Here is a 15,591-nt window from a genome sequence, read left to right as displayed (position 1 = left end):
GATGACTCGAGGAACTGAATCCAAAGATCGAAACGTCACCAGGAGACGACGGTCCTTGCAAACGCCTGGTACGTCACCGGCGACGAGAGAAGGCGTCGATATAATTCCATAAATCACCGGAGGCCGGAATAAATCACGTATTAATGAAAATTACACGTACGCCAATACGTGGCCGTGGCTTGATATACGCGGGACCGACCCGCGGGACGGGAATAAAATTGGCCGAGCCATGTTGGCGGGGCAGAATAAAGGGCGACGCGGAGCAATTACACGTCCACTGTGTCCCGATGAAGTATGGGGCCAGCCCCGCGCAGCTCGATTACCACGGAAATCGTGTGTATAACCCTTTAATTAAAATTAGAGCAAACGGAATGCGCAGCGGGGTTGCGACTAGACCGGCCGGGGAAACCCGGTGCCCGCTTGAATTCATCGGACCCCATGGAGCAAGAGGGCTTCAGCCAGGACACAGAGCCTTCCCCCGATACGCCAAGCGACTCGCTGCGTTCGTATATTTATTGAGAGATCGAGTTTTATGGCCGTCGAGTATTCCGCACCCGGCGGGGCCAAGGGGGAACCTGTGTTCCCCGGTGTCGTTGTGTTCTCTCGTTCATTGGTCGCCTTTGCTCAACTCGGTTCCAGACATCGCTGTTCTTGGCTAGGCTCCGTGGATCAGTCGCCCAATAAAGAACGAACTCTGCTCGGAAGGATAAACCCAAGAGAAAAGGGCCTTAAATCAAGGTGGGAGCCACGAAGAGTCAAGAAAAGATGAGAACCCCTGGTACGGTGGACGCTAGAGTACTCATCCAGGTACACCGAGCGTAGCTGAAGAAAAATTACTATAGTCCAACCTAAGAGAGTCTGGGTTAATCTGGTTTCTTGAGGGAACTGGAGGAATATTGTTCGTTGAGTTGTGGTATATACCCATTATTAATTTTTGTATTATCTATACATTACACAATAATTACCATAACGCATTTCAAACATTACCGCCATACGAACGTCATATTTACACGTCAACGAAAATGGCTGCATAAAGACTTCCTCCCACTAACCACTTACGCTTCCGACATGCAGTAACCTGATATATCCTCGTGCTATGTTAATATATTTCATAAGTAAGCATACCATCAATCTTGTACGTATCCACTCCTACATTCCATACTAATCTTGGCCTGTTTTAATTCGATGAGAATTTTTCCCCGTGCAATTTAAACGGTAATGCGAACAATCCATAACGACATGAATCCATCGCGAGAAAATCAATACAGTTAACAATACGATCACCGTGTCAACCTCAAAATAATATCATAATACACTCTAAATCTGACGTCTTTCGAGATTAACATTGCACCTAATCACTGGGACCTTTTCCTCCAAAGGAATAATTCGAAAGTTCTCTGGCAATTCCCTCGAAAATTCGAAGGTTTCGAAGGAAAGCGGAAAAATGCCCGCAAACCCAGACACAGTGAGCATCCCATTATCGACAGCCGCCAGTAATATCGTAACACAGGGATGGTGTGAGTAACATGGAAGTCGTGAGATCCGTGCTCCGCCGACACGAACGTTACAGTACGAGACACGGCTCGAGCTACGCTGTTCCGCCTATCGGAAATGCAACAGTACCTCGAAAGCTACCGTTCCCTTCTATCGCGTGATTTATTATATTATTCCCGGTTAACCGAGCCCCGGACAACTATGACCAGCTAATGGTCTATCGCGACAATTCGAGCTGTTCCTCCGCGAGCTCCTCGGGACGCGTGCATCGCGAGAATTATGCAATCGAGCCGAGCTGCTTTGAAGTATCCAACCGTGGGTTCTTTATGCCCTCGCGGACGAATATTTTCTTGCATTTTGTATTATTTTTACCTTTTAATCGCACACATTCAACGTCCCTTGTTCAATAGAAACTCGACTTCTTCGCTGAAGTTAAGCCACGTTCGAGACCGGGGCAAACAGTATTTAAGTGTACTATTGTAGATTGTTTATATAAATATCACAAACTATCCTGATAACACTGTGCTTCGAGGAAAAAGGAGTTCGACGTCTATGAATCGAATTACTTAGTAGTGCTATATGAAAAACGTGGCGCTAGTGTGACGCATTCCTTCCAAGGCTTTTCCCCTGAGAACCTTACCCTACATGCAACAGATTTCACCAAACTGTTTGTACACACTGTTTGGTAACACCTAATTTTTCCTAAGAGAAGACTAACAAGTAAATCTTACGTCACTGTCTTGAACAAATGATTTTTCCTATCGGGGGTTGTCAACTACCCCAACTATAAATAGTATATCTCACTTATACTTGCTCATCAAAAACACTTACGACCCAATTTACTGGAAACTAAATTTACCAACCATTTTGTCCCACGCAAATTTTCGATACATAGACTCAACTAATTTTCGACACGGGCTAACTCGCGGGTAACGATTTGAGAAGCGCGGGAGACTATCCGGAGGTATTTGTCTGTGTAAATTTTTCGTTGCACCCCCTCGGTGGATATCTGGACTCACCACTGTGGCTCGGAACATCGTAAAGCCCCCAACGGTCTTCCTATTTCTACGGCCGTATAGTACGTACACGTTCGAAGGCGAGCGTCCGTATCATTTCCACCCGGCTGATTTATTGCATTATTCCGGGCGTAAGAAGGCCGGACAACCGTGGCCACGGAGCAACCTGGCCTGTGTTAATTCGATCTATTTTCTAAGCCCCGGCTCGTGAGAGCCGACGGGGTTGCGGGGTGCGTTGCGCGGACTCGATCATCCGATTGGGAGTCATACGCGTACCCGGGTATTCGCCAAACACAGAGAAAGAGAGGGAACAGCTGAGGATAGTTCCTCTGTTCCTTTTTCTTTAACCGTGGAACGAGGAAACTATGGGTTTCTCGTGCACACGGGGCTCATCGTCCGTCGCTGCTAGGGCCGGCGGATTAATTATGCGCGATAAAGTGCGTCGGACACGTGTAGCTACACGGTGCCGTATGCGCGCCTATGTCGCCGTCGCGACGTCACGACCGATCAGATATTTCCTGAAATAATGCCGCGCGCTGCCTCACGCCCCCGCCCCCCCTCTTTTTTCCACTGCCCCTGCCGGCTCGACACCGTACGACGCTCTGCATTTGGGGGTGCAGGTTACTCGGGGCTCGTTCCACGCGAAATCGATCACCTTTTTACCCGGTGTCAGGGATTTCGTTCGGTCTCCAGCCTAACTTGGCCACCCCAAATATTCTACTCGTTTCGATCACACGAAATTATTTACGAACACTTGTCCGTAATGTCTTTCGAAAGATCGAATTTTGTAAGCCAGAATAATATTTTTTATACGTTGACAGCTTTTTTAAGTACATTGCAAATCTAGAAATCTAGCTTTTTTTATTACCATTGCTGAAATTGTGTACCGCGTAAGTTTAACGGATCGATAAATGCTCGAGACGAGCCCGATAAGCTATTACCATCAGGGGTGCAATAATATCGTGCAAATTTATACACAAATTAGAATTATTATTCAAGCATTTCTACTGTGCATTAAGTAATACATCAAGAACAAAATTTTAATACGATATGCCTGGATAAATAAATAGGATACAGGCAATTGCTGCGTAATAAGTCTTAAAGTTCAGTTTTTATGTAAATTAAGTGATAAATAAATTTAAAAAAATCTATTTGTGGTCAGAATGTCCTGATAAACGTTATTGGTATGGAATTTTGAGAAAAAAAGCAAAAAAAAATGAACTTCAGTTGTTCTTAGCAGAGCGTGGTTTCGATCCACGGACCTCTGGGTTATGGGCCCAGCACGCTTCCACTGCGCCACTCTGCTGTTGTGAAAGATACTTCTTTAAACTCGTTTATATGAAGCCAGAGACAGACAGAGTAAATCAATAAGTCCTAGTTGTGAATATTAACGTACGTGGCACGCTAAGGAATGTTTTGTTCTACAATTACATTCATTAACATTTTTCAAAATATTTACTACTACATTTTATAACTTTACCAATAGCCAGAACCAATCATCATAGTTTATGTACTATGTAAACACATAAACTTATAAAAATTATAGACAGACATTTGCGTAACTATGTTTGTTCTATTATCGCACAACGAAGTTGCTTAGCGAGTTTAAAATAATTTATAAAGTTTAATAACATGGTAGTGCATAGAAAAATAAAATAAAAATAACATCTAATCGCTTATTATATTCGCATACATTCCTCTGCAACTATTTGTACCTAATTTTTACATTATATTTCATTATTAAACACTAGGTGCAACAAATCTAATACCCTTTTATTAACATGTTTAATATACTTTTTTTATGAGTTACTCGTAGTTAAAAATATATTATACGAAATCTAATCAGCTGGAAAATAATTTACATGTACTTTTCATCGAAGCAGAGTGGCGCAGTGGAAGCGTGCTGGGCCCATAACCCAGAGGTCCGTGGATCGAAACCACGCTCTGCTAAAATGGTTTTCCATTGATTATTTTTTTGTCTTTCCTTCACCTTTTTGCTCCAACCCTTTCTACGTAAATATCTGAACGATTTGTTCAACATTTCCACAATATTTAATTATTTTTAGAGGCCAAAACAGCTCTGATACATTCTGTTCCTCTTCAGTAGAGTAAAAGGGGTAATTTTATTTTGTTTTCGATGCAGTACAAATTTTCCCAATAACCAGCGACACACTGAGATAGTTACAAGCAACAAATACATATTTTTATTATAATTCTAGGGTGTAATTTATTGTCACGTACCATTAAGTGTCAGAAACCACCCCTTTCATTCCATCAGGAAGTAACAGATCATTCTGAAGCTGCTCTGATCGCTAAAAATAATTAAATATTGTCGAAATGTTAAACAAATCATTCCGATATTTATGTAGAAAGTGTTACAGTAGAAAGGTGATGAAAAGACAAAAAAATAATTGATGGAAAACCATTTTAGCAGAGCGTGGTTTCGATCCACGGACCTCTGGGTTATGGGCCCAGCACGCTTCCACTGCGCCACTCTGCTTCTTGTTATCCCTTGCAAAATAATACGTCACGTTTCGAAAAATTTAGTTCTATTAACAGGCTACCTAATATCGACGTTATTTCGATAATTCTAAGCAGCATTGCTTGCGAATATTATAGAGCTATAGAGTGTTCGGCCACCCCTGGGCAAAATATTAACGAAGCCTCAATCAACAAATTAGTATCCTTGATTTTCGTTTTATTTTGACCTCTAGAATCTCCCATTAAAATTTTTCCCAGAAGTGGGCGAACACCTTGTATAGTAGACATTTTTTAATTCGGAACTATACGATCAATTATTGATTGACCGAAGAAAAAAGCGACTGGGGTGGCGGTTACTGGACTAAAAAGTTGTTACAGGTCACCATTTATTTAGAAAAATTCGTTCTTTTCTGTTGCAGTCCGACATCGTCCACCAAAGTGTTTACGAATTGGTACACAGCGAAGATCGAGAAGAATTACAAAGGCAGTTGATGTGGAATTCCTTTCTGCCAGCGGAAAGTGCGAGCCTCCCCCTTCACGACACCCTCTCGCCCCAACACAGTCATCTTTTGGAACGTAGTTTCACTGTCCGTTTTCGGTGTCTTTTAGACAATACATCCGGCTTTCTGGTCAGTACAATCCTTCGTTAGAGAAAAACTCTTAAACGAAGATCAATCGTGGATATCTGACACGTTTCTATTAAAAAATAATCATCGAGTCCACGATACGTAACATTATGAATATTACTTAGCCACATCGTCAACAGGTGGCGGAACCCTACAAGTAACGCGTTTGATTCGAGGAACAACGATGGCGGGGATTACCCTAGGCCCCTCCTACCGCGACAATTTTTAGGTTATGTAGTTTCCAATTTTCCAGAAACACAATTTAGGCCTCGCAGAAGATTTTCGCAGGCAACTAACCGTATAATGACGATAATAAACGCGAGCTTGTAGTAAAATTTGTAGATAGAAATATAAACACTGCTCCTCCCATCGATAAGGTTTCGCCAATCGCATTCGTTTCCGATGTACACGAAGGTATAATACTTTCTCGTTCGAATGAACACCGTCCTCCATAAAATAAACAGCAATTTCGGTCCAATTCACCGTGTCGATGGTACAGGCTCGCCACTGTACGTCTCGATCCTTGCGATCAATTAAACGCCGAAACACGGCAGCAAACGAAGGTGTATGCAAATGCGTCTGACGGATACTCGAGTTAAATAATCGCAGTACAAGGTCTATCGGCTGTTTGGCAACGCACAGTGCGACAGAACGCGATAAAAATGTAACTTACGTCGCCGAAGAAAATTAAAATCGTTAAATGAAATTATTAATTATTCGAGTAAAATGTTGCCCATCTTTGGCATTCGGACATCAACAACATTACGCGAAATCTTTCCGCATCGTGCTGATGATTAGGGTACAAGATGGGACACGAAGGTGGCTTCTTCACGCTCGGTATACAAAACAGTAATTAATAATTTCACTGTCGTAAAGGGAAAGAGTGAGGTTAGGGACCGCCTCCGCTTCTGTTTCCTTTTCTCCCGAGTAATTGCTTTTTTCCAGTCGCGCCTTGAATCTTCCTCTTTTTCTTTTGTCCCTCCCGCGCGGACCTCTTCGACCTGTCCTAGCGCTCGCAAAAAGGAAGAAGTTATTTGCCAGCGTTCCGTGTAGAAGTCGCGAACTTACAGGGTGTTCCAAGTAAAAGGGCTTCGATATATCTCGAGCTTTGGTAAAAAGGGCACTTCTTTTTAAATAGGACACTGACCCCAACAATTCTAATACTGTAAAACCTATAATCTATTTAAAACAAATGGTCCACACTGTGCTTGGCCTCAACAATCCTAACGTTTTAAGAGGGGTTAATAATGATTTTCATGCCTTTGTTCGCTCCGTTTGTTTCCCGCCAAAAATAGAATCGATATGGAGTCTCGAGCAGCGCGTATCTCGCATGCCCCATCGCAATTCCGTGCACATTATACGAGTACGCAACGTGGCGTTCCTTCATTCATTGAAACACACACGGTCACGCAATCGAGGATGATACTTTGACCCGCAAAAGAAATTTCGACTAGCTGTCTTCCGCAAGTTTCGCGTCCCGCGATACCAACCCCTAACCTCGAGCCAAGAATAGGAGCACCATGCGTACCATGTTATAAATAAACTATACAAAATTATAATCAAAACAGAGACGAATATTTGAAGATTATTTTCTCGAGAAACAAAAATGGATGTTTGTTAAAAGATCTCCGGAATTTTCGAGCGCGATCACCGGTCGAGAGTTATCGATCGGATTTTTACAACATCAAATTTTCATAATTGCCACTGAGAACCCCATTTAACCCCGCGACTCGCGATAATGGAACTTAATTGTATAGGAAAGGGGGTGGTTTCGCCCCGTCCGACTATAATTACCGTGTTTTTTTCTCTCTGGCATCCTGGTAGATGGAATTACGAGACTTTTTCTCGACGGAAGTATACTTTTTTTTCCAGAAATTAATACCACTTTCTGTAGATTCTCTCGCTCGTAATTACCGTGCGCTATGAAATAAAGTTCTCGCCATTTTTACTTACGAAGGAGCAAAGTATGATACTATACCTAATCGTGAAACGTTTCGAAAATGTTTTTGGTGTCTCGAAATTCATAAATATCTGGTATTTTTCAATTAATTCGATAGGAAATCCTCGAATGAGGCGTGAAATAGGATCCAGAGAGTTAGGCGCGGAAGACGATCTCGCGTGGATTTTGGTAAAAACGAAGGACGTCGGCATGAGGGAAAGACAACCGTGGTCTGGTGTCGTTCTCGCCGCAAAGCTTTTACGATTACAGTTTCATTTTCATAAACGTCAGAGGAGCCATCTTTTTGCGCGTTGCCCGTGGGTTAGGTAGGATTGCGAACCCCCTGTGCCCCTCCCGTGCCCCTTTATAGTCCCTCGGCCGTCTTTGTCCCGTGTACCTCTGTATTTGCTGGCTGTTTGCCGTAAGATAATTAGTGTTTTGCCGCGTCGCGGCTCGCTGCTCCAAAGGCTGGATCTGCTTTTGCTCAGGCTTTGATTTATGCCTGTTTTCGTGGACGTCGGACGACGCCGCGACAACTATCGTCGTGGGACAGGTTCGGGGATTTCTGGAAATACATTCTGCCAAGCTTTCTTCTCCGTATCGCGTTTGCAATTACTGGCAATAATATTCTTAATAAATCTCTATCGAGACGGTTAACTAGGGATGACGGAAGCGTATAATTCATCCCATTTTTTGGAGCTATTCTTTCGATTACTAACCTGTTCTACTCGTTCGGGTATTATTTTCGATAAACGTTCCTACGAAATCTCCATTCCTCTGTTAGTTTTTCCGTTGTTTTCATAACTATTTTTAGACGATCTTGACTCCAAGTTGCTTCTCTTCACTCTTGTGTCTTCTTTCATTCTTGGCCCACTTGATCCACTTACCACTCACTCTTTCGCACCCTGTACTAACATAAGTCAATACAGGGTCCCAGGGGCCCCACGTGGAGGTGAGGCGAGTGGATTTGACCGAAGTGGGCCCACCAACTTCGTCGAAATTCTCTGCACCAGACTGCTACCAAGGGCAGCAGCCCAGATATAGGAGAACATCAACTAAATCGGAGTTTTCGACCTGACTAACGTCAGGAAGACCCACCCCAGCCTCGTACCCCCGACAACAAACTGAAAGTGATCCACGGCAAACCGCAAATGGGCCACGATAAATTGCGAACCGTGCTCGTTGCACCGTTTCAATTTATTCAATATTTTATACTGTTATTATCGAACGGGCCTACGTCCATAAGTGCAATCATACTTATGAACGGTAGCGTGATCAAAATGATTTATGAGTCAGAAGTGGCCAAGGGGTCGCGCATTGCGTATGCTTAACGCAAGTATTCATCCGTCGAACCTTTTATTATTTCAGCGTTTGGACATCAGAGGACGGGTGAAGATACTCCATGGCCAAAACAGGAAAACGGAGGAGCCCCCGTTGGCTCTGTTCGCCCTGTGCACACCGTTTGGACCACCGTCCCTCCTGGAAGTACCCCAGAAGGACGTGATGTTCAAAAGCAAACACAAACTGGACCTCGCGCTCGTGTCAATGGACCAACGAGGGAAGATGCTGCTTGGTTACTCGGACGCCGAGCTCGCGAACCTCGGCGGCTACGATCTAGTCCATTACGACGACTTGGCTTACGTAGCCAGTGCACACCAAGAATGTAAGAATATTAACCGATGTATCGCCACGAATACGCAAAGTTGTGACATTCGTTTATATGTGATTTCAGTGCTGAAAACTGGGGCCTCTGGTATGATAGCGTACAGATTCCAGAAGAAGGACGGTGGGTGGCAGTGGTTGCAGACCAGTTCTAGATTAGTCTACAAAAACTCGAAGCCCGACTTCGTCATCAGCACACATAGACCTCTCATGTGAGTGCTCCGGGGGTCATTAATCCTTGTGTTGATCGCCAAATTGTTCACAAGGGTTGAAGGATGGTTCGCCAGATCCCTCAAAATATTCTTACTTGACAGGGAGGAGGAGGGCAGAGATCTCTTAGGAAAGCGGACGATGGACTTCAAAGTGAGCTACCTGGACGCCGGACTGACGAACAGCTACTTCTCGGACAGCGACAGTCTCACGGGTTCCGTGATGACGCCGACGCTACCGACGCAACCGACGTCCCAGCGAGTGAACAGACGGTACAAGACGCAGCTGAGGGACTTTCTGTCGACCTGCAGGAACAAACGTACCAAGCTTTCCGCCCAATCGTCGGTCTCTCCGCCCGTGACGCCCACAGTTGCGTCCGTGGACTACCTCGCGGCAGACACAAGCGCCGCGGCCGCGGTTGCAGCGGCGTATAGCAATCTAAATACAATGTACCCGACTCCCTATGCGCCTACAGCAGTCGCGGCGAGCACGGATCCTTCGTTGACCACCTACATTGGTCATACGGGCAACTACCACCAAACACTCTACCCGGCAGCTGCGTTGGACAATAGGTGAACCTCCATCTCTTCCCTACCAAGTCCACGAAAAACAATCGATTGCTTAATTATATCCAAATTCCTCGAACCCCCAGGTACCTCACGGCGGCAACGGAGAATCTGTTCCAGTACAGGCCTCTAGGTTCCTACTATCCAGAGTACCACACGAGTACCCCATACAACGGCTTCATAGACGTCTCCTTACCCACCTACGAGACGCACCAGCTGACAAGCAAAGCCGAGGAGAAGCTATATTGCCAGCAATTGGGCGAGTCCCCGAAGTACAGCTACGTGGAGACGAGACATCCCAGCAGCGTCAGTGGCTCCCCCTACGCGGCTAGTCCCGTCGCGAGTGCATCGACGATGCACACGGCGACCGCCGACATTAATATCGTCCGTGCTGGCAGCAGACATTCCCTGGAGGGTGGTGCGTCGTCCAGCAATTCGGCCGGGAGCTCCCCTGTAACCGGACCGACGAACGGCGTCCTCACCCCGAAGATAGAGGACGTGAAACCGGAAGTTTACGGGAACGAGGCGCCGCGACAGACTGTTCTAATGTGGGGGGCGCCACCGTCGCGGACTCCCCCGAGAAACAACGGCAGTTACAGCCCGCCAACGCCGCACTCTACCCACTCGTCCACGCACTCCACCAACGCCACGACCGGGGATCCCCTGAAATCCCTGGCGGAGATGAACTCCATGAACGGGGAGTGCAAGTGGAGACAGACGTCCCCCGGCGAGCAACAAACGACCGCGCCCAGCTCGCCGAGAACCAAGCAGCAGTCGCAGCAACAGCATCAGCACCATCAACAGCAGCAACAGCAACAGCAGTACCCAGTGACTACGTCACAGTATTCCGCGGCGGCGGCGGCCGCTGCCGCAGCTGCAGCCGCAGCGGCCAGCACTATCGGATACGCGCACTCTCATCCGGGCCATGGCCACGGGGAAGCGGGCTCCGAGGTATGGCAAGGAGTGCAACACCACCACTACCAGTACTATCCCTACCACCATCACCACCCCGCACCACCAAGGCACGCGCCCCAGTGAGTGTCACTGCCGCCTCACAGATTTTATGACATTTGGCGAATCGAACCGAGTACAGTTTGAGAAACGATTCGCGCGATAGAGACTTTTACGGGAACAATACGATCGAACCTCGTTTTGTAGGTATTCCTCTATCGGGCATGCATGTTACGAATTACGCACCGAATATTTTTTGCAATCAAGTAACACGATCGTTCGATCATACATACATTTTGCATGTCCGCATTTTTTTATTTTCCAACGTGACGATTTCGCCCATAGGAATACGAAATAGAAATTATCTAGAGCGATTGACTCTGGCACGGTGTGTTTTTAACCGCAGACAAAGCCTTTTGACGTCGACGGGTATATGTCAATTTGTGCAAAATGTGTCGAGTAGTTTGTCGAATCAAAAACCTACAGAGGCGAAACAATGAAATGTTGCAATGACAGGTTCTAACGAGAAGTTGAAAGGGGTTGCAAATAACGGGTGAACGCACTGTCGGTTGCAGCACACCCCCGTCAGCTGTGGGAACGGGGACGGGAGTCGGCATGGGCATCGGCCAGGACAGCAACACCAACAACAACGTCTTGTACCACCCACCGCACCACCACCCTCAGCACCAACACGTGGTGGGATCATCGGCGGGGGGAATGGGCCCAACTGTCCCACAGATTCCAAACCGGACGCCGGGAGTCCTTTGCTGTCCATCTCTGAGGTGACTAACACCCTGCTCAACCAATAGTCTCATCGTGACCTCAGCATCGCTCCGTTTTAGTGACCAAGGTGACTTTATTTACTTATCGTTCGGTCGTATAACAATTACAAGTTGTAAAAGAGGCTCAGAGCGTAAAATTAACCCTTTTATAGAAATAGACGTTTACTAGTTTCGTTTGAAATGTTCGCAGATATCTCGCAGGAGATGGTTTCACCGAGACGGATCGGAAAACGCGCAACTGTACCATACAGATAATATTGGTTAAACTGTTAAGAGTATTCTCGTATAGTGCTGTAACATAACATACTCATTACAGTTAATGATATCCGACGTTGCTACGACGTACGTGTATGTATGCCTGATTATGTTAGCTCATCCGTATTGTTAAGTTCCACGCAAAAGTTCCCCGGGGGACGTGCAGTTCCAAGTTTCTTGCTCGTCGAACGTGAGCACGCGTGAAAGGCGATGATTACTATTTTCGACGGATCGCCTAACGAGCACGAGAAGGTCGCAAGAAAAAACGTTTGAGGTTAACGTAACGCGATCTTCCGGGCTCGTGATTAATTCTTGAATTGAAAGGAAACAGAACGCAATTCTTAATTCTATCGAGGAGCACAAACAAAATCGCCTCGATCGAGCTACGATAAACCAGACCTGGGCAGAGGTTATATCATATCGCGATCTTGTTGTAAAAATAATTTAAGTAACGTAACGTTGTTTTATTATATTTTTTTATTTAGTCTATATGGAAATTTTTATTTGTTTTATTTGGAAATTTAAACACATTACGCCAACAAATAGTTGCATTCTCTGTTATGAACGCCGCCAACGGAGGAACGATGAAACAATTACTATACGCGCGAAAAATAGTAGTAGTGTTTCATCGTTTTCCCACTGGCGGCGCTAATAGTAAGGGGGAACCCCTATTTTCTGGCTCAGTGTGCCCAACTTTAAAAACGAACTGCTCGTACAACGCTAGGGAGAGCAAGATGAAAGTTCTGCAACTTAACTCTAAATAGAAACAATGCTCAGGTCTGCAAGAAACGCAACATACACACGGAATTCAGTTTTAATTAGGCCTACGTATATATTGTGTGATCGTGCTGTACGTACTATCTTTGCTTTGTTTCTTAATTGCTTAACCCCGTGCGGTTCGAATTATTGTTAATGGGGAACACTAATGTTTCCAGCGTCTGCAATCTATCTCCCGGTGTCGTGAATTATTTTTATCGCTCGGAGATAATTCCTTGGAAATTTGAATTTAAATTAAAGAAACGAGCACGAGTCGGTATCGATAGAGAAACGGCGAAGGGTTAATCGTGTCGTTGCGTTCGCGCGTGTAATAATTTTTTAAAGGTGTACACATGGATTCTGTGATATGCGTTAGGTAATTGAACGTGCGGTACTTTATTGCATTATCAACAATGAGTGTTAGTGTTTTATTTCGTTAAATGACAAGTATTTCGCACGCCCTCGACGAAAAACTATTTCGCGTAAGTTAGGGCTGGGACTGGTCGTCGAATTTTTCTGTACATTACAACTGATAAACTAAAAAATTGTTCTTTTTCTTGTTGAAATGCCCTTTGCTAATGAACTAACGTGCTTACACTAATCAAGTATTTCTACTACTAGCGCAGACAGCGGAAAAACGATGAAAGAAGAGGGGAAGTACTGCATTTGTGGTATCTACATAATGTCAACTACAAATTAAGTGGTTCTACTTGATTAACGAGTATCTATACAACATTTCTGTTTTCATAAAACAAAAACTAACGTTTCTCTCCATATATTTTTAAAGAAAAGACTCCTTAGATGGAGGAAGGAGTAAAAATATACAAATGGACACCCAGCCCTAGCGTAGATCACACATTTTGCGTTTTCCTATTTAAAGAAAAAAAATAAATAAATAAACGGGAAAGAGAAAAACATGAAACGAACGGGCCAAGACGGAAAACAAACGGGGAAAACAGTGAAAATCACGAAACTCTCGATTCGGCTGAACTCCTCAGTCTCGCCAATATGTGTTTTTTTGTTAATAAGTTTGTAATTTTTGTACTTAATTAATTTATACGCTATTTATGTACATGTGTAATCGACGTTTAGCAATGCTAGACGGGCCTTCCATAATTTTAATAGACGTACTATCATTTCGCGAACATGCGTTGACGTCTGCCGCTCGGGGAAGTGAAAACCGCTGGAAAGGAAACCGGAAAGTGGGGAAAGGAGAAGGGAATCTCGACGAGGAACAAACCGATCGACTTACTCGTTGTTTACTCGCGTAAACAGCAGGCGAGAGTGATTTCGACTATTCGAGTCTCCAGAGAGGAAGGTAAAGGAAGGGGGAGGGGGAGGTGAAGAGAAACGTGATTTTACTTTGCGTTACGTTGCAGTATACATATCAGAATGGAAAATTGGAAGGAAACGACGCGTTGTCGCTCTTCTTTCTATTACGATCTTGATATATATAAAAAGATTATATATATTATATATATAAATATATACAAGGCGAAGCACCTAAAGTTATCGTACCAACAGATTTCAATTCCTTTTGACGACACGAAATAGTTTAATTAGGAAGGGGCAGAGTTATTTAGGCGCTTTTTTCGTATAGCCAAAAGAAACTGAGATTGTTCGAATGACAACGTTAGGTGACTCGCACTGTGCATTGTATTATTTACTACTAGGAACGTTTACATCTTACGGATAGTATGGTAATGATTTCTAAGGCTACCAGCGACGTCTTTTTCCTTCGAATCCACGCGTCTTTTGACCTTTGAGCTACGATTATTCTGTACTTTACCTACTTCGTGTCGTTGTAGTGTTATACAATATACGAAACTATTTTGCTATGATTATTTGTAAACATCCAGCCCGCTGATCGGCTTTGCGATAGGTTTGTCGACACGTGTTACTGGCGTGGTTCTTTCCAGAGTGAGTTAGGGTATTCCCGTACTTTATAGTATAGAATTTTTGAAAGTATTCCTCTTGTAAAATATCAACAATTAAAAACGAACACTGAAAAATTGACACTGTAACAGTGACAATAAACGATTATTATACATATTTCTTATGAAACTACTATACATATCAAACTCTATAATTAATTAAAGCTCTTGCTGTTAAGTCTCTCATCCGTATCAATGCAGTGAACAAACCACATTTTCCTAATCATTATAGAAATAGCAGAACAGGGGTTTATTGGATGCGAGACGAAGATAGTGTCAGTAACATGTGTTGACAATCTACATTGTAAATTCACATCTTCGATCGTAACAGCTTGAAACTACATTTCTTTGCAATATCGTATGAAGATCTACTATTATAAGTAATTGAGTCTAGTCCATACATAAAGCGAATTAACGATATCCACTATGCTTAAATTGTAACAATGTTCTCACTAACAATTCACCCCTGCCGACAATCTTGCTTGGTAAACTGATTACCTCTCCATTGTACACATTTATCTATAAATATGTCCGCGCGAGTAATCGCGACCCTCGAATCGTTTGTCGACCCTTAAATCACATGGGCTTCCATTCAAGTTACTTTTCGAAATTCAAGGATGGGGCAATGAAATCATAAAAAAAAGGTTCTTCGAAGGTTATTTTCATTTGATTTTCTTTTTATAATAGCTTACAGCAATATTTAGAGAAACTGACGGTCGAGAAACCGAATCCTATGGTTTAAGGGTTGACATTAACTGTTCCCTGCTTGATCAACATTGGTGAGAATATTTTGACAGTTTAAGCATACATGTATATTTACTGTATATTTAAAGTAAGGTATCTCTTAACGAGCATAGATAAGATTAGTCGATATAGACTCCCCATAGCTACCCACATAGATCAAAATACGTACCTTATT

General features: G+C 43.9%; 1 protein-coding gene and 3 non-coding genes across 4 annotated transcripts in view; 2 read left to right on the top strand and 2 right to left on the bottom strand.

Moving 5' to 3' along the window:
* Positions 1–12,055, top strand: part of LOC122396267 (circadian locomoter output cycles protein kaput) — a 127,834-nt gene extending 115,779 nt beyond the window's left edge. The window contains exons 5-11 of the mRNA XM_043394500.1: positions 5,411–5,620; positions 8,925–9,219; positions 9,289–9,430; positions 9,533–10,000; positions 10,081–10,945; positions 11,521–11,795; positions 11,918–12,055. Of these exons, the coding sequence (XP_043250435.1) occupies positions 5,411–5,620; positions 8,925–9,219; positions 9,289–9,430; positions 9,533–10,000; positions 10,081–10,945; positions 11,521–11,754 (2,214 nt within the window). The 3' untranslated portion in view covers positions 11,755–11,795; positions 11,918–12,055. The remainder of the gene's footprint in view (positions 1–5,410; positions 5,621–8,924; positions 9,220–9,288; positions 9,431–9,532; positions 10,001–10,080; positions 10,946–11,520; positions 11,796–11,917) is intronic.
* On the bottom strand, positions 3,745–3,816 carry Trnam-cau. The gene has a single exon. It is a non-coding gene; the product is annotated as a tRNA-Met (tRNA).
* Positions 4,389–4,460, top strand: Trnam-cau. Its single transcript has one exon. It is a non-coding gene; the product is annotated as a tRNA-Met (tRNA).
* On the bottom strand, positions 4,939–5,010 carry Trnam-cau. The gene has a single exon. It is a non-coding gene; the product is annotated as a tRNA-Met (tRNA).
* Positions 12,056–15,591: the final 3,536 nt, after the last annotated feature.

Source organism: Colletes gigas, unplaced genomic scaffold (genome assembly GCF_013123115.1).
Source record: "Colletes gigas isolate AHSC1104 unplaced genomic scaffold, ASM1312311v1 Colletes_gigas_Sc00007, whole genome shotgun sequence".
NCBI classification, from domain to species: Eukaryota; Metazoa; Arthropoda; class Insecta; order Hymenoptera; family Colletidae; genus Colletes; species Colletes gigas.
Note: the sequence above shows the minus strand (reverse complement) of the source record. Positions and strands in the feature narration are given on the sequence as shown.